The sequence below is a fragment of the Eretmochelys imbricata genome, chromosome 13, assembly GCF_965152235.1.
Source record: "Eretmochelys imbricata isolate rEreImb1 chromosome 13, rEreImb1.hap1, whole genome shotgun sequence".
NCBI classification, from domain to species: domain Eukaryota; kingdom Metazoa; phylum Chordata; order Testudines; family Cheloniidae; genus Eretmochelys; species Eretmochelys imbricata.
The window spans coordinates 37,644,321-37,663,041 of NC_135584.1; the positions used below are offsets into that span (position 1 = coordinate 37,644,321).

General features: G+C 50.9%; 1 protein-coding gene across 1 annotated transcript; it reads right to left on the reverse strand.

The window, feature by feature from the left end:
• Positions 1-6,615: 6,615 nt before the first annotated feature.
• Positions 6,616-13,201, reverse strand: LOC144273611 (mast cell protease 3-like). Its single transcript, XM_077832279.1, has 5 exons — positions 13,144-13,201; positions 12,307-12,463; positions 11,969-12,104; positions 7,535-7,795; positions 6,616-6,765 (listed from the first exon to the last, which is right to left on the reverse strand). Exons 1-5 carry the CDS (start codon positions 13,199-13,201, stop codon positions 6,616-6,618), a joined length of 762 nt encoding a protein of 253 aa, XP_077688405.1.
• Between the last annotated feature and the right edge of the window lie 5,520 nt (positions 13,202-18,721).

Below are 18,721 nucleotides of genomic sequence, written 5' to 3' on the forward strand. Positions count from 1 at the left end.
ACTATAAGGTGGGTAGAAAGCTGGCTAGATTGTCGGGCTCAACGGGTAGTGATCAATGGCTCCATGTCTAGTTGGCAGCCGGTGTCAAGTGGAGTGCCCCAGGGGTCGGTCCTGGGGCCGGTTTTGTTCAATATCTTCATAAATGATCTGGAGGATGGTGTGGATTGCACTCTCAGCAAATTTGCGGACGATACTGAACTGGGAGGAGTAGTAGATACGCTGGAGGGGAGGGATAGGATACAGAAGGACCTAGACAAATTGGAGGATTGGGCCAAAAGAAATCTGATGAGGTTCAATAAGGATAAGTGCAGGGTCCTGCACTTAGGACGGAAGAATCCAATGCACCGCTACAGACTAGGGACCGAATGGCTAGGCAGCAGTTCTGCGGAAAAGGACCTACGGGTGACAGTGGACGAGAAGCTGGATATGAGTCAGCAGTGTGCCCTTGTTGCCAAGAAGGCCAATGGCATTTTGGGATGTATAAGTAGGGGCATAGCGAGCAGATCGAGGGACGTGATCGTCCCCCTCTATTCGACATTGATGAGGCCTCATCTGGAGTACTGTGTCCAGTTTTGGGCCCCACACTACAAGAAGGATGTGGATAAATTGGAGAGAGTCCAGCGAAGGGCAACAAAAATGATTAGGGGTCTAGAACACATGACTTATGAGGAGAGGCTGAGGGAGCTGGGATTGTTTAGCCTGCAGAAGAGAAGAATGAGGGGGGATTTGATAGCTGCTTTCAACTACCTGAAAGGGGGTTCCAAAGAGGATGGCTCTAGACTGTTCTCAATGGTAGCAGATGACAGAACGAGGAGTAATGGTCTCAAGTTGCAGTGGGGGAGGTTTAGATTGGATATTAGGAAAAACTTTTTCACTAAGAGGGTGGTGAAACACTGGAATGCGTTGCCTAGGGAGGTGGTGGAATCTCCTTCCTTGGAAGTTTTTAAGGTCAGGCTTGACAAAGCCCTGGCTGGGATGATTTAACTGGTAATTGGTCCTGCTTCGAGCAGGGGGTTGGACTAGATGACCTTCAGGGGTCCCTTCCAACCCTGATATTCTATGATTCTATGATTCTATGATTCATTGGTGCAGTGTGCAGTAAAATTGGAAAATGAACTCAGGCAGCCTCGTGCCCCCCTCCCAACCACGAGAATCTAGCACTGCCCTCAGTGCCCCTAGAACCCACTGCCCTCCCTCAGCGGGAAGCTGAACCCAGGAGTCCTGGCTCCCAGCCCCCTCTGCTGCTCTAACCACACAGAGCTGCATTTCCTGTCTAGGGGCCAGCTGTTCACACCAATGAGTATTGAGCTTCACGGTGTCCCCTCCACCTCAGGGCATTTATTATTATAGCATCAACCCTCTCCGCTCCCCCTGCCCCTTTAGCTCCCTGCCCACCTGCCCCCAGACTCTACAGCTCCCTAGCTGGGTCCTGGACACACGTCGATAACTGCCCCAGAGCCCACGGCCCTGAGGCTCCCCAGCTGGCTGCTGAGCAGCCACCAATGTCCCCACAAACCCCATGGTACTTCAGCTGGGTGCTGGGGACACACCGATGGCCCTGGTGAAAGCATCTGACACTAGAGAGGAGCCAGGGTTTGCAGACAGCTCCAGCATATCCAGGCTCTGTTCTCTATGGGGCTGGGGGGCGGGGGGGCGGGGCTCTTCCCCATGTACTCACCAGCCTGAGCCCGGGGGGCAGGGGAAAGGCAATGGGGAACAGGAGCAGCCACAGCATTGTCAGAGGGACATCAGGGAAGTGGGTGATGCATCTGTTTCTGGGGTCATTTATAGACCTGACTAGGAGGGGCTGGGCCCCCCAAGTGACACTTGGCACAGGGTAAACCATAGCCCCTGGTTCCTGCTGGGGAGGAGTTCACACGTGGGGTGTCACTCACCAGCCGCCCTGCAGAGCTAGCAGAGAGTAATCTGCTGGGCCTGGGAAAATCTGGGGCCCGGTAGTCCAGGGGACACGCACATCTGGGGCCCTAATGCCCCCGCTCCAGGCACCAGCCTGAGCACCCGTGAGCAGCAGCACTATCAGGCCCATGGGGGGCAGCATCTGCCCGGGAGATGGGTTACAGGCCTGGCCTGGCGGGGCAGCGGGGATGCAAGGCAGGAAACCTCCAGGCCATGCACTCCAGGGTGTGGGTGGAAGACCTGCCATCTCAGCGCTTGGACCCCACACCACACCAGCTGCAGGGAGGGTGGAGAAGGAGAGTCACCATCTGGGGTCCCTCAGCTGTTGAGTCTATTCTGGTGGGGCCATGGGCATTGCAGGGCTGTGCTCACCCTGGACAGTGCCCTGCAGCCCTGCAGAGTTGGGAGGAGGGGAAGTGGCTCAGCCGCTAAGAGGAGGGGCCTAGTCTGAGGCCTGTGCTGTGGTTAACCCGGCCTCATCTCAGCGTCTCTCTGCACTGGGAGGTTCCTGTGTCTGGCTGGGAACCTTCACAAGCTGCAGGCTCACAGACGCCGTTGCCTGCTGTCTTGCACAGCAAAACTGCTCCCCCTCCTCCCTGGCACCCAGGTGAAGGAGCTGCAGGAAGGTTCCTCTGTTGCTCTGCGCCCTCCACAGCTGGGGCTGGGGCACATATGGGCACTGGCCCAGCCTGGAGCTGTGCATATCTGGGGTGGAGCTGAGCCCTGATGCAGCTTGTACTACCCCCCACCGCCCGCTCCATGCATGCATCAGATGAGGCGTGTGGCTAGGCCTGAGACATCCATTGACAGCTTCACTGGCCTCTTCCTTCAGACATCTGGGGCGGAGCAGAGACGGGGGTTGGGGGGGACACGTCAGTGTGATGTTTCCACCTGCCAGGTGGCGCCTCGGCCATCTCTGTTCCTGGAAACCCCACCACATGGGTGTGGTGGGGAGAGACCAGTCCCCACATCTGAGCCCCTGGAGCCCTGCCCAGCAAGGGACTGCCCATTCTGGTGCCAGGCACCACTGGGGACACACCTAGCTGGGATCTCCCCCTCTACTCCCAGTAGCTGTGCACAGCTGGACACCACACACATCTGGAGCAAAGATGGGGGAGGGGGCTCAGCAGCTAACAACAGAGTCTGAGCTCTCACCCTGGCTTGGTGCTAATGTGGGAGGAGCCGTGGTTTGACCAAGACTCAGATCAGGTTCTGGTGGGAACCCGGCCCTTTGATCCTTTTCAATGGCTTTCCTTCCCCTCAGTGTGGGTGTGAGCTGGCGGGAGGAACATGGATCTAGGAGACCAGAGCCCCCTGTCTTTGACCGCATGGCTTCCCAAAGACCCCCGCATTGCAGGTGGAGGCAGAAACAATGCATCTGATTCTCAACCCCCCTGAGCCAGCCAGTCTTCAATGGGAGTTGGCGCCCCCGAAAAGGGAAAGGCCTCATATCCCATTCCCCATCCACCCATTCAGTACCCAGCCCTGGGTCTGGTTTTCAGTCAGAGCCCCCTAGAGGGGAAAGGCCCCATCTCCCATTCCCCATCCCCAGGAACCAGCCAGTCCCTGGCCCTGGGGCTGGATTGGGGATGCTGCCCCATAGAGGGGAAACACCCATATCCATTTCTCACCCACCCCCACATGAAGGGTCACTGTGTACTGTGAGGCTGAGTCCCATGAGGAGCTGCTCCCATTCCACTGGGTGAAGGGCTGAGTGGACTCCTGTGTGTACCTGCTCCTGGCCATACATTCTAGGGGGCTCATTGCATGTTCGGTGCTTATAAAAATCTCCCCAATTCCCCGAATTGGGAGATGCTGGGAGCTGAGCTTCAATGGGATTGAGACCCAGAACTTGACAGGATGGGCTGGAAATTGTAAAGGGAGGGCGGGGTCAGGGTATTAGGGGCCCAACTCCCACTGAAAGTCAATGGGATTTTGATACCTCACTCCTGCAGGTGGCTTTGAACATTCCCGCTGGCTGTGTGCAATAGCGGTGGCCATTTCTAAAAGCCCTGGAAGGAAATAAACACCCAAGAAGGCTGAATGTCACTACTCTCAATAGATACCGACAGCTACAGGACAGGGAGTGAAATTAAGAAGCAAACATGGTGGAGGTGAAGGCGCCAACAGGGCTGAGATACTAGAGCAATGGGTAACACTGTCAGGGAATGGATGGAGGGAGGGAGGGAGTGTATGGGGAGGGAGGAAGGGATGGAGACTTGCATATTCCTAGGGAGATAGGGAGGGAAGGATGGACTGATAGAAGGGTGTGGATGGGGAGGGAGAGAGGGACAGATAGAAAGGGTGGATGGACATGGAAGGTATAGTCGAAAGAGAGATCCTGAGACATGAGGCCTCCCCTAAAGGGTCTGGTGTAAGGCCTAAGGCCTGAACTAAAGTCAGGCCCTGCTGAGATAAGGTAAAGTTAGCAAGAGTCAGTCTATGAGCAAAGGTCAGGCCCTGTGACAAAGCAGATGCCAGCCTGCATATTCACTGTCTGATACATGAACTTGCCAAGCGCAGGGCTGGTGTTGCAAAAACACAAGCACTCCTAGGCGCTAAGTGTTCACATAAATATATTCCAGAAGGACAGTGCCAGAACATCCTAATACAAGGTAAACTCACTTCCTGAAGGTGACACAAGGACACACCGACTCCTCCTAAAGATAAGGTCAGGATGAAAGGGTGATGGATAGAGATATTTTGAGCCACCCATCAGGGACACAGGAAAGAGTGGTAACTAACCACATCAGAGGGGCAATACATAACTTATTTGTACAGTGTATAAAAGGGGGGTCACAGAGGGGTTGTCTTTGCCTGGTTTTGGGGGGAGTGGAGACTCACCCCCCTCAATGAGCCGAGCCCATTGTCACAGGCATAAATGTGTTAGTGTACCCGTAGTACATAGAAGGCAGTAATACTGTGCTTTGTCGGCAATAAACCTGGCCAAGCACCTTCACCACTGAACTGTGTCTGGGGGCTTCTTTGGCAGGTCGATAGAAGTCTGCTGTACGGGCTATCTGGCCAGAGCCAGTGCAGCACACAGAGAGAACGCACATGCAGCCAACAACTGACAACACTGGTGACCCCGACTGCTGATCTGGTAAATTGGTGAGCTGCCCTCTGTCGGAGTCATGAACTAACGTGGCAGAAAGCTATGAGCTAGGGAACCCCCTTATCTCCTCCCTGCAAATCCTCACAGAGTTTGATGAGATATGGAGGTGCCGTGATGTCAGTATAGGATGTCCATATGAATTTTAGAAAGATAGTGTGAAAGAAACACAGAATGGAATCTGTAAGGCTAGGGCAGCCACTGGAGCCTTGGAAAATAAGAAGAGTAAGTTCTGTCTGGAGGGAGATCTCACGGCAGGCTTGACTGTTTGTTCATTTCTCTGGAACATTAATAGCTTTCTGTCCTCCTTTCCTCTGCAATATCCCTCCATACATCCTTCTTCTATATCCATCTGTCTTCTCATATACTATGTCCATCCATTCATCGTTCACCAGTATCTATTCATGATCATCCATCCTTCTTCAATATCAATCTGTCTATTCTCTTGTAATATACATCCATCCATCCATCCATCTATCCAGCCATCCTTCTGCAATATCCATCCATCCATCCATCCATCCATCCATACTTCTGTATTGCTCATCCATCCATCCTTCTACCTTCTCATCTGCCATGTCCATCCATCCATTGTTTCACAGTATCTATCCATCCTCTGTCTATCCATCCTTCTGCAATATCCATCCATCTGTTGCCTTTTCTTTCATTTAAAGGGAATTTTGTAGTGTGGTATTACACCACCGTAGGTTCGGCTCTAGTGGCTACAGTTTCAAACTCACAGAGTGAAAGTCACCTCTGCTACTTGCTTCAGATTTAGAGTCTCTAGGAACACATAAGGACAAAGGGTTGTGACCACACGTACATTTCACGCATAAAAGGCCCTGTCTGTTTTACAAGTTTTATTGAAGTTACAGTTAAAGATATGATTACCCAAACATCTAGAAATTCTATAAAGACCGGTGAACAAGTGACAAATATACTTCTACTCACATCCTTTCATGATATTCTAAAGGTCTGATGGATGCCTGGCCAAATGATCATCACTAGAGGGGTGGTTCCTGCTGGTGTTTCCAATAGGAAGCTCAATTTTCCTGATCTGGGCATCCTTTTTTTATAATGTGATTTCAACTATGCCTCATTAGCTTTTATGCACATTATGCACCCTACAGTTAGGGCACGTGTTCGAAAAATGTCACTGCCGGGGATCTTGTAAGCAAAAAATTACTCTTAGTGTTCATTTTTCGCAGCGCCACATATGGGTACATCTTTCCCCGTAATCTTGTGGCATAGGGTCATTCTTTGGTCACTGATGTCAACCATTTCTTAACCCTATGGCCTAGTGTGGCTAAGCTACTATCTTACAGGCCTCAGCCTGTAGACCTTGTGTTTGAGCCCTCCTTACTGAGACCCCTAATACCTAATTATCCGTTCTAACTACTGATCAATCTTATATTTCTGTAATCCTACAATTTAACTCATAACATGTTGTTGAATCATAACATCAAACAATAAATGATCAATCAACTAAAATCATTGGCTACACATCCATCCATCCATCTGCAATAGCCAGCCATTGCTCTGCAATACCCGTCTAGCTCTCCACTCACACTAGAGATGGATGCTCCCCTCTAAGGCTTCAGCTTGCGCAGAGTTTTCTTGATCCACGGGACGTATATGGAGAGCCTGGTAAACACACTGGGAGTTGACCAGTCACCGCTGCCATGGGAGACTATGCCCCGGGCCTTCCCATCACAGACCAGTGGGCCCCCAGAGTCGCCCTGAGAAGTAAATACCAGGCACAGGGTTACCGATGTCCAAGCAAAGAGTGGGCTGCATTCTGTATTCACGGTCCTGAAATCCACCTCTGTAACCCACTTCCTGGGGGTTCACAGTCAAGTCACTACCAGTACATGCCCAGGGCTTCCACCCCATAACCCAACCAACCCCTGTCGCTGAATTCTAGAACCTGCCAGATTCTGGTGTCTGATTTCTAGCATCCATCCCAGATTTCTTTAAGCTGCTCAATTCCTGTCCCTGATTCCGAATCCTGATTTCCAGCATCTGGCTGACTCCTGCCCTTGATTTCTAGGATCTCCTGCTTGTTTCTCAGATCCACCTTGGGTTCTTGATTCAGCCATTCCCCTTTCTGACTCCTAGGATCAGTCTGATTTCCAAACCTGATTTCTGGAATCTTTCCCTCACGATTAAGATCCATCCCTGATTTCCAGGATCTGGCTGATTCATGTCCCTGATTTCTGGAACCTGTTGAACATCCAGATGATTTCTGTCCCTGATTTCTGTGATCTTGCCAGTTCCTGTCCCAAATTATTAGCATCCATTCCTCATTTGAAAGAACTGCCTGGTTCTTGTCCCTGATTTCTAGCCTCCATTCCTGATTCCTAGGATCTGGGCAATTCTGATTCCTGGTTCCCAGGATCTGCCTGGCTCACCATGGATCCTGACTCTCCCCATTCTGCCCAGCCCTGTCGGTCTCCTGTTCTAGCAGCACCTTGTCCCGGGCACTGTGTGCCCCTGTCCCACACTCACCAGGAATGGCGACTTCCTCTCCTGGGGGTCCCCCACGCACAGCATCCTGGGTGGGACATAGTGCAGATAGGGCTGAGACAGACGCATTTTCTTGTCCATGACCATCAGTTCCACCTCCTGCAGGGTCGGGGAGGGCTGGGAGTTTGTCTTGCTACTGGTCTGGCCCCAGCCAGCCATGCTGCACACTGCCCCCTTCTTCACCTTCTTCTGGGACAGGGGAATTGTGCCCACAGTCTGGGTCAGCTTGGCCTTGTCCATCAGCTGTGATGCAGGGCGAGGGGCGGGAGAGAGAAGGGAAATCAAACTCCTCTTGGGGGATGCATCCTATCCTGGGGGGATGGTGCTAGATGAGACCAGGTGGGGCATCCCCATGAGAACTGTGCAAATCTGTGATGCCATGTGGCTACAGGGGGCTTGGTGATGGGACAGAGTGATACCTGCAGCAGAGTGAGGTCGCTGGTGGAGGGGTGATGTGACTGTGATGCTGCATGCCGCAGTGTGGGGGTCAGTGGCGGGGGGAATGAAAGTGGTACCTGCAGAAGTGTGGATTCACTGAGGGTCAGGGTGGCATTTCACCCCATTGTGACATTGCACTCCATACGCTTTATGAAAATATGATTATGAATATGACATAACTGCTGTACGCTAAATGCCCCTTGTAAGGTATCATCAGAAAGCTTATAATCCACTGAGCGTGTTCATCCTATTTGTTTGCGTGGATTGTTTCCATGTCTGGCGGTAGGCGAACAAGACATAAACTCGTATTGCTGATGCAAACACCTGAAGTGGAAGCCATTAAAGGTGCTTCAGAAACAATGACCTGTGAATGGCCCTGATTACCTGCAAGCCTCCCTGTGACCTGTGGGCCCACCCAGGAAGAACGGAGGCTGGGGGTCTTACAGTGACATGTGACCCTCTCACCTGATACTTTTCAGAGTAACAGCCGTGTTAGTCTGTATTCGCAAAAAGAAAAGGAGTACTTGTGGCACCTTAGAGACTAACCAATTTATTTGAGCATGAGCTTTCGTGAGCTACAGCTCACTTCATCGGATGCATACCGTGGAAACTGCAGAAGACATTATATACACACAGAGACCATGAAACAATGCCTCCTCCCACCCCACTGTCCTGCTGGTAATAGCTTATCTAAAGTGATCAAGTTGGGCCATTTCCTGCACAAATCCAGGTTCTTACCAGCAGGAGAGTGAGTTTGTGTGTGGTGGGACGGAGGGTGAGAATACCTGGATTTGTGCTGGAAATGGCCCAACTTGATCACTTTAGATAAGCTATTACCAGCAGGACAGTGGGGTGGGAGGAGGTATTGTTTCATGGTCTCTGTGTGTATATAATGTCTTCTGCAGTTTCCACGGTATGCATGCGATGAAGTGAGCTGTAGCTCACGAAAGCTCATGCTCAAATAAATTGGTTAGTCTCTAAGGTGCCACAAGTACTTGTTAGAGAGCTTATTCCTTCACTCTCCCACTTCCCTGGTCCTTCTCACATGAACAGAGAGCAACAATACCCAAAGTCCGAAGGTGCAAACAATTCGATGTTTATTGGGGTGAACTTCCAGCAAGCTTAAATACAAGTTCCTTTTCCTTATTTCCGAATCCCAACTTACTTCCTGTTTGCCCCTAATTTATATAGTAATATTCTTAGCTATACCTTAACCAATCATTCTACTAAAATTTAACTAACCAATCCTAACATATTGTAACATGATTATATAACCAATTATATCCCACCACGTTAATTAGTTTACACCCAGCAAAATTAATTATACAGCAGACAGGAACAATCACAGAACCAGACAGAGATTATACAGACAAACAATAGCAAAGTGGGAACTATAATGGCAAGACAATACAGAAGTGAGGATTTCACATCCCAGTATTGATAAGTGAGTTCTTGCCAGACAGGATGCTATCAAACTAAGTTTTCTTTTACATTTTCTAGGCACTTCCCTTTCTCTGGAGCTGATAGGCACTATCAGGACAGGATTGTATTCCTAACAGCCCAATAGCACCTTCTTTCCATGTGACTACTTTGGAATGTGAGGATGTGACCGGTCGCTTTCCAGCTTATGGCTGCCTCTGTCGCTTAGCCAAAGGCCTTAGCCTAAGCACAGGGCCCCAGACTGTCACAGTAAGAGAAGGACCTTACATTGGCAGACAGTGATTTTGATTCTTTCTTTTATACCTCTAACTAGCCAAGTGATAAAAATACGCCTAAATTCTTAAAGTACAGGCCTTTACAGACAGGCCTGAATATCTATATCCTAACAGTACTCTTTTTCTTTTCACCTGATACTGAATTCCATCTGGAATCTGGTACTTTTCCAGAGGGAGTGGGATTTCAAATAAAGTTTTCCTGCCTTAGGGAAGTTCTATATAAAGTGGGGGAAGCAAACAAAAGCTGTCTTCAGCTGGCTTAAGAGGTGGCCCCCCCAACCCCGCAGAGATACCTGCAAGCACCTGGAAACAAAAGGACTGTAACCACAGGGGTGGGTGAGAACAGGCTGGACCCAGGTTAGAAAAGGCAACTGACCCGAGAAGGATTTTACCTGAAGTAACATCTAGGGTGAGAAGTTATCATTTGTGACTGATTTCTTAGTGTATTCAGCTTAGCCTTGCGTGTTTTGTTTTATTTTGCTCTGTGAATACTCTGAAACCTTTGTTCTGGCTGTTATTGCTAAAAACCACTTAAATCCTACTTTTTATACTTAATAAAATCACTTTTGTTTATTAATAAACCCAGTGTAGTAATTGTTACCTGGAGGAGTGGGGGGGTGGGGCAGACAAACAGTTGTACAAATCTCTCTTTCAGTGCTACAGAGGGCGAATATTTAATGAGTTTACCCTGTATAAACTTTATACAGAGTAAAACGGATTTATTTGGGATTTGGATCCCACTGGGAGCTAGGTGTCTGAAAGCTGGAGACAGGTGACCTGCTGAGCTGTTTTCAATTAAGGTCTACAGCTTTGGGGATGTGGCCCGGATTCTGTGTCTGTGTTGCAGCAGGCTAGCATGTCTGGCTCAACCAGGCAGAGTTCTGGAGGCCCAGGCTGGCAGGAAAAACAGGCTCAGAGGTAATTTCAGAACATCAGGTGACAGGGCCAAGGGGATCTCTGTGACCGAGCCCATCACACCCATCTTCTTCATAGTAATGTTAGGATCTGAGTATGGCACAATTATGATATATTTAGTGCAAGATAAGGCATGTGAGATATCATTGAAAAGGTTATGATTTACTGAACATGACTATCATATTTATATGTATGTATCATTTTTGTATCTGAAGTTAGGAATATTGTTTACACCTGGGGAATATCCACTAGACAGAAAGCAATCAGTCTAGATTGATGTCTGGTAAGAACCATTAGGAAGAATAATAGGTGTTAGAAGATGCTGATCTCTTACTGAGGAGCCTTCCTAGGCAAGCCTTCCTGGGAACACTGCAAACAGCCTTTATGTTATGGCTGCAGGTTCATGTGATGAAGCCACATGGTACTGGACTTCATGATAATATCAGTATTTTTCCACTGACCAGGGGTGGGAATCACACTGGAAGACAAAAAATTCCCACCATATGTAAAACCTATTTAAGGCAAGGGAGTGACATAATCATGGCTCGTTCTTCACTGAATCCCCATCCAGGATGACGGCTGTAAACATCTAAGAAACAAAGACTGAATGAGGGCAGAATGACTGAGCTCAGGCTGGAAGACTGTCTAGCCTGTAAATAAAATATCTGAAGTTTTAAGCTGCAGGCAAATGCAACTGCCCTTCAAGAATCTCTGCAATCTGCCTAAAACAACATTTAGGGTGGGAATTTGCTACTTGTAAACAGTGTAGTATATTAAGCTTAGATTGCATATTTGTCTTATCTGCTAGGTAATCTACTTTGATCTGTTTGCTATCCCTTATAATCACTTAAAATCTATTTTTTGTAGTTAATACACTTGTTTTGTTTTGTTTAAAACCCAGTGTGTATATGGAAATTATAACTTGGGGCAGAAAGCTATGCGTATCCCTCTCCACATTGAGGGAGGGGGTGAATTTCATGACCTTATGCTGTATAGTTCTCTGTGCAGGACAAGATGGTGCAATTTTGGGTTTAGTCTCTAGATAGGGGTGTGCACTTGAGTACTGTGCAGTTCCTTAGCCAATCCTTCCCATGCAGCGCTGATCTCAGCATCGTTGTGAAGCTGCAGCTGGATGTGTCCCTACATGTATATATGCTGGAGGGGATTTGAGAGCCTGTCACACCATTACAGTGTAAAGGGAGCCCAGGCTTTTGGGTCAGGTGGGCTCAGTGGTACCCCAGTTCCAAGCAGCACCCCAGGGGGAATCCATCACAGTGGAGTGATGAGATGGAGTGATACCTGCAGCAGTGTGAGGTCACTGGGGTGGGGGCTGAGGTGTGGACAGTACCTGCAGCAGCATGAGGTCATTTTCAAACGTCTCGTCATTGAATTCTGGGTGGGGGATTCGGCGCCATACCCAGATTTTCTGCATCCCCAGTTCATCTATTTCAAAGTTGTGGGCCCCCAGCAGCACGGAGATGTTGCTGTGAAATACAAGGGGATGCAGGTGCTGCAGACAGGTCAATACTCTGGATTCAGGCATGGGTCATTAACCTTGTTAAAGTGGGTGTGTGTAGATCATGCCAGCACTCCAGGGCCTTTCCCCTGCTGGGTGGGGAGTAACTTTGACCTGGCCCCAGGTTCGGAGAATGGCTGGCTAAGGGGCAGGGATCTTGCATTTCTTACCCAAGGTTGCAGTTACAATGAGCTGCCGTCACCATCACGTCCTCCTGGATCAGGAACCCTCCACATATGTTTCCTCCCTTTCCTTCTCTCTGTATTCTTACAAAGGCCATGTAGGGTCTGGAGTGAGGCTGGGCTTCCTGTCCTCCAATGATCTCCCCTGGCAGACGTGTCAAGAGAAGGATTTAATTCAGGTTCCCAATCCAGCCAGCTGGTGTATCCCTCCGCTAACCAAGATCAAGGCCCCCATTGTCCTAGGCACTGATCAGACCCAATCCGAGACCAGAGTTTGGTGGAATTGGAAAATGAACCCAGGAGTCCTGGCTCCTAGCCCATTTCCCCAGCTCTAACCATACAGACTGCACAGACCTGCATTTCCTGTCTAGGAGTTGGCCGTTCACATCAGCAACTTATTGAATTTCTGTGCGTTGCCTCTCTCTCAGTGGATTTATTATGGTAGCATCAACCCCCTCCTCTCCCCTTGCCCCTTTAGGTCCCTGCATACCTGCCCCCAGACTCCATGCCTCCCCAGATGGGTCCTGGGCATACACTGATGCCCCCAGGCCCCAAAGCTCAGGGGCACCTCAGCTTTGTTCTGGGCATACACACACTGATAACTGCCCCCAGGCCCCACGGACCTGAGGCTCCCTAGCTGAGTTCTGGGCAAACACCAATAGCCGCTGGAGCCCCACAGCACTCCAGCTGGGCGCTGGGGACACTCCAATGGCCCTGGTGGAAGCATCTGACTCTGGGGAGGAGCCATGGTTTGCAGACAGCTCCAGTAATGCCAAGCTCTACTCCCTCTGAGGCCAAGGGGGGCCTATCCCCTCTTGCACTCACCAGCCTGAGCCCCGGGGGACAGGGGAAAGACCATGGGAAACAGGAGCAGCAGCAGCATCGTCAGAAGGCATCTGGGGAAGGAGACAATGTGTCTGTCTCTGGGGTCACTTATAGGACGGGTGACGCTTGGCTCAGGGTAAACCACATCCCCTGGATCCTGCCGGGGAGGAGTTCACACATAGAGTAAGGCAGTCACCAGCCACCCTGCAGAGCTAGCAGAAAGCAAACCTTTGGGGCTGTGCACATGTGGGGCCCTAGAGCCTCTGGGGGTGTGCATATATGGGGAATTGCACCCCCTGGGGCTTTGTACATTTGAAGCCCTGTACCCCTGGAGACTGTGCAGCTCTGGGGCCCTGAACACCCTGGGGACTGAGCAGATATGGGGCCTAGCAGATATGAGGGGCTGAGCACATGTGGGGCCCTGTACCCCATGAGGCTGTGCACATGTGGCTTCCTGTACCCCTGGACTGTGCACATCTGGGCCCCCTTAACCCCAGGGCTATTCACATCTGGGGCTCTGCACCCCTGGAGGCTGTGCACTTGTGGGGCCCTGCACCCACTGAGGTTATGCACTTCTTGGGCCCTGTACCCCTGGGCCTGTGCATATCTGGGGTGCTGTAGTCCAGGGGCCAGGCATATTTGGGGCCCTGAACCTCCTGGGGACTGTGCACATCGGGGCCACTATGACCCCCCAAATCACCAGCCTGAGCCCTGGGGAGCAGGAGTACGAGCAACATTGTCAGGGCGCAGCTGGGGAGGGGACATCTGCCTGGGAGATGGGTTACATCGGCACTGGGAATGCAAGGCAGGAAACCTCAGGGCCATGTGCTCCGGGATGTGGGTGAGGGCTCTCCCATCTCAGCTCTTGGACCCCCCCACCACATCAACTGGGGGGTGAGGGTGGAAAAGGGGAGCTGCCATCTGGGACCTCTCAGCCCCTGAGTCCATTCTGGTGGGGCCATGGGCATCGCAGGGCTGCGCTCACGCTGGGCAGTGCCCTGCTGACCTGCTGCACCGGGGGAGGTGGCTCAGCTGCTAAGAGGAGGGGCCAGTTGAGGCCTGTGCTGTGGTCAACTCGGCCTCATCTCAGCATCTCTCTGCAACAGGAGGGCTCCTGTGTCTGGCTGGGGCCTTCACCACTCGCAGGCTCACAGACTCGCTGGCCTGCGTCTTGCAAAGCAACGCCACCCCCCTCCCTCCTTGTGCCCCGGTGAAGGAGCTGAAAGAAGGTTCTTCTGTGGCTAGTCACCCTCCAGAGCCTGGAGCGGTGTGCACATATGGGGCAGAGCTGCCCCCTGATGCAGCTTGCATTGATACCCCCCACCCCCCGGTCTGTGCACATGCCTGTTGGGGCATGTGGCTAGGGCTGAGACATCCGCTGATCCAGCTTTGTTGGCCTCTTCCTCCAGGCACCTGGGCTGGAGCAGAGATGGGGATGGAGGGGGACACCTCAGTGTGATGTTTCTACCAGCCCGGTGGTCCTTGGCCATCTTTGTTCCTGGTGCATTGCTGGGTACCGCGCACATCTAGAGTGAATCTCGGGGAAATGGTTTGGTAGCTAACAACAGAATCTGTGCTCTCGCCCTGGCTTGGTACTACTGCGGTCGAAGTCATGATTTGACCAACTGTCAGCTCAGCCTCTGGTGGGAACCGGCCCTTGATCCTTCTCAAAGCTCCCCCTACCTCGCAGTGTGGGTGTGAGCTGGAGGGAGGGATGTGGGTCAGGGAGACTAGATCCCCCCATCTGTGACAGCACCACTTCCCACAGACACCCAGATTGGGGACCAGACCCAAAACAATTACCGGTAATCAGATTCTCAACCCTGCTGAGCCAGCCAGTCTTGTCTGGGAGAGTTGGTGCTCTGAGAGGGAAAAGGCCCCATGTCCCATCCCCATGCTCCTGAGCCAGCCAGTCCCCACCCTGGGGCTTTATTGGAACCGACGGCCCTTAGAAGGGAAAGGCCCCATGTCCATTCCCCACCCTGGGTAGCTGTCCAGGGTGAGGCTGGATTCCATAAGAAGCTGTTCCCACTGAACTGAGTGAGGGGCTGAGTGGACTCCTGTCTGTACCTGCTCCTGGCCATATGTACTAGGGGAACCCACTGCATTTTTGGCGCTTCTGAAAATCTCCCCATTTCCCCTATTGGGAGATGCTGGGCGCTGAGCTTCCATGGGATTGAGCCCCAGCACTTGACGAGATGGACTGGGTATTGTAAAACGGGGTGCCAGGGTGTTAGGGGCCAAACACCCACTGAAAGTCAATGGGATTTGGACACCTCACTCCTGTTCTAAAGGCCCTGGAAGGAATTATACACTGACAAAGGCTGAATGTCACTAGACTCCATTGATTCTGGCAGACAGAAGACAGAGTGAAATTAACAGGCAAACATGGCAGAGGTGAAGGCATGAACAGACCTGAGTTACTACAGCAATGGGTAACACTGTCAGGGGATGGACGGATGGATGGAGGGGGGGTGTGTGGAGAGGGAGGGAGGGATGGAGACTTCCATATGTGTAGGGAGAGAGGGAGAGACGGATGGCAGGATGGATTGATAGAAGGTTGTGGATGGGGAGGGAGGGATGGATAGAGTGAAGGGGTGGATGGACATAGAGGATGTTATCAGAAGAGAGATCCTGAGACATGAGGCCTGCTATAAGGATCCTGGTGTTAGACCTAAGACCTTAATTTAAGTCAGGCCCTGCTGAGTTAAAGTAAAGTTAGCAAGAATCAGGCTATAACCAGAACTCAGGCCCTGTTACTAAGCAGATGCCTGCTTGCAGGTTCACTGTCCAATACATAAACTTGCCAAGACCAGGGCTGCCATGGCAAAAAACCGAGCAATTCTAGGCACTAATCATTCACACAAGCACATTCCCGAAGGATCGTGCCAGAACACTGCAATACAATGTAAACGCCCCCAATACAAGGTAAACACACTCCCTGAAGATGATACGGGGACACACCGACCCCTCCTAAAGATAAGGTCAGGATGACAGGGTGAAGGATAGAGGTGTTTTGAGAAAACCAACAGGTAAAGTGTGGTAACCAACCACATCAGAGGGGCAATACGTAAATTGTTTGTGTCAGTGTATAAAAGGGGGGGTAACAGAGGGTGTGTCTTTGTCTGGCTGAGGGGGGAGCAGAAAGTCCTGGCCTCACTGAGCCGAGTCCCTTGTCTCGGGCATATATGTGTTGAGTGCACCTGTAGCAGGTATACGGCATTAATACCGTGCTCTGTTAGCAATAAACCTGGCCAAGCGCCTCTCCCACTGAACCGAGTCTGGGGTTTCCTTGGACAGTTTGATAGAAGTCTGCTGTACGGGCTACCTGGCCAGAGCTGGTGCAGCACACACAGAGAACGGCCAACAACTGACAACACTGGTGAGCCCGACTGCTGATCTGGTAAGTAGGTGAGCTGCCCTCTCTAGGAATCACAATATAACATGGCAGAAAGCTACGAGCTCGGGACCCCCTTCTCCCATCCCTGAAAATCCCCACAGAGTTATATGGACGCAATGGGATGTCAGCAAAGGACGTCCATATGAATTTTAAAAAGATGGGGGGAAGAAACATAGAAAGGAATCTGTGTGGCTAGGGCAGAGACTGCAGCCTTGGAAAAAAAATAAGAGTAAGTTCTGACTGGAGGGAGATCTCCTGGCAGGCTTGACTGGTTGTTGTTCATTTCTCTGGATCACCAGTAGCTATCGGTCCAACTTTCCTCTGCAATATCCATCTGTCTGTCTTCCTATCTGCCACATCCATCCGATCTTCTTCAACATCAATTCATCATCGATCCATCCATTCTTCTGCAATATCCATCCTTCCCTCTACCATCTATCAATCTATCCTTCTGCAATATCCATCCATCCATCCATCCATCCTTCTGCAACATGCATCTGTCTTCTCATTTGCCATGTCCATCTGTCCATTGTTCTGCAGTATGTATCCATCATCTGTCACCCATTGGTAAATCTTTTTCTGTAATCTTGTGGCATAGGGTCACTGTTTGGTCACTTATGTCAAGCATTTCTTAAGCCTATGGCCAAGTGTGGCTAAGCGAAAATCTTACAGGACTCAGCATGTAACACGGCTATCCCTCTGAAGCCTGTAGGCTTTGCGTTTCAGCCCTCCTTATTTAGATACCTAATACAGGTTGTACCTCCTTTATCTGGACTTCCCTGGTCTGGCAACATCCCTGGTCCAGCATCGTCGGCAACCCTGTGGGGCTGCTCCAGGGCTGGAACACTCATGGGGAAAAGCCAGCATCCCTGGGCTTAGAAACTCCTCCTCCGCCCTCCCAGAGCTTCAGAAGCACGGAGTTAAAGCTCAGGGAAGGAGGGAGAAGAGCAGGGATGGGGGGGGGCGCTCGGGCGAAGAGGCGGGGCGGCTGCAGAACCTCGCACCGGAGCACCATTGACTGAGAGGGGATGCAGTGTCATAGAATCATAGAATCATAGAATATCAGGGTTGGAAGGGACCCCAGAAGGTCATCTAGTCCAACCCCCTGCTCGAAGCAGGACCAATTCCCAGTTAAATCATCCCAGCCAGGGCTTTGTCAAGCCTGACCTTAAAAACCTCTAAGGAAGGAGATTCTACCACCTCCCTAGGTAACGCATTCCAGTGTTTCACCACCCTCTTAGTGAAAAAGTTTTTCCTAATATCCAATCTAAACCTCCCCCACTGCAACTTGAGACCATTACTCCTCGTTCTGTCATCTGCTACCATTGAGAACAGTCTAGAGCCATCCTCTTTGGAACCCCCTTTCAAGTAGTTGAAAGCAGCTATCAAATCCCCCCTCATTCTTCTCTTCTGCAGGCTAAACAATCCCAGCTCCCTCAGCCTCTCCTCATAAGTCATGTGTTCCAGACCCCTAATCATTTTTGTTGCCCTTCGCTGGACTCTTTCCAATTTTTCCACATCCTTCTTGTAGTGTGGGGCCCAAAACTGGACACAGTACTCCAGATGAGGCCTCACCAATGTTGAATAGAGGGGAACGATCACGTCCCTCGATCTGCTCGCTATGCCCCTACTTATACATCCCAAAATGCCATTGGCCTTCTTGGCAACAAGGGCACACTGCTGACTCATATCCAGCTTCTCGTCCACTGTCACCCCTAGGTCCTTTTCCGCAGAACTGCTGCCTTGCCATTCGGTCCCTAGTCTGTAGCGGTGCATTGGATTCTTCCGTCCTAAGTGCAGGACCCTGCACTTATCCTTATTGAACCTCATCAGATTTCTTTTGGCCCAATCCTCCAATTTGTCTAGGTCCTTCTGTATCCTATCCCTCCCCTCCAGCGTATCTACCACTCCTCCAAGTTTAATATCGTCCGCAAATTTGCTGAGAGTGCAATCCACACCATCCTCCAGATCATTTATGAAGATATTGAACAAAACCGGCCCCAGGACCGACCCTTGGGGCACTCCACTTGATACCGGCTGCCAACTAGACAGGGAGCCATTGATCACTACCCGTTGAGCCCGACAATCTAGCCAGCTTTCTATCCACCTTATAGTGCATTCATCCAGCCCATACTTCCTTAACTTGCTGACAAGAATACTGTGGGAGACCGTGTCAAA

Bases quoted from the DNA above. Each gene is read 5' to 3' on its own strand.
- LOC144273611 (XM_077832279.1), bottom strand. From the start codon at position 13,201: ATGCTGCTGCTGCTCCTGTTTCCCATGGTCTTTCCCCTGTCCCCCGGG. The intron at 12,105-12,306 runs GTAAGAAATGCA...TGTATTTCACAG, and splicing joins CATTGTAACTGCAACCTTGG to CAACATCTCCGTGCTGCTGG. The intron at 6,766-7,534 runs GTGAGTGTGGGA...TTTACTTCTCAG, and splicing joins AGAGGAAGTCGCCATTCCTG to GGCGACTCTGGGGGCCCACT.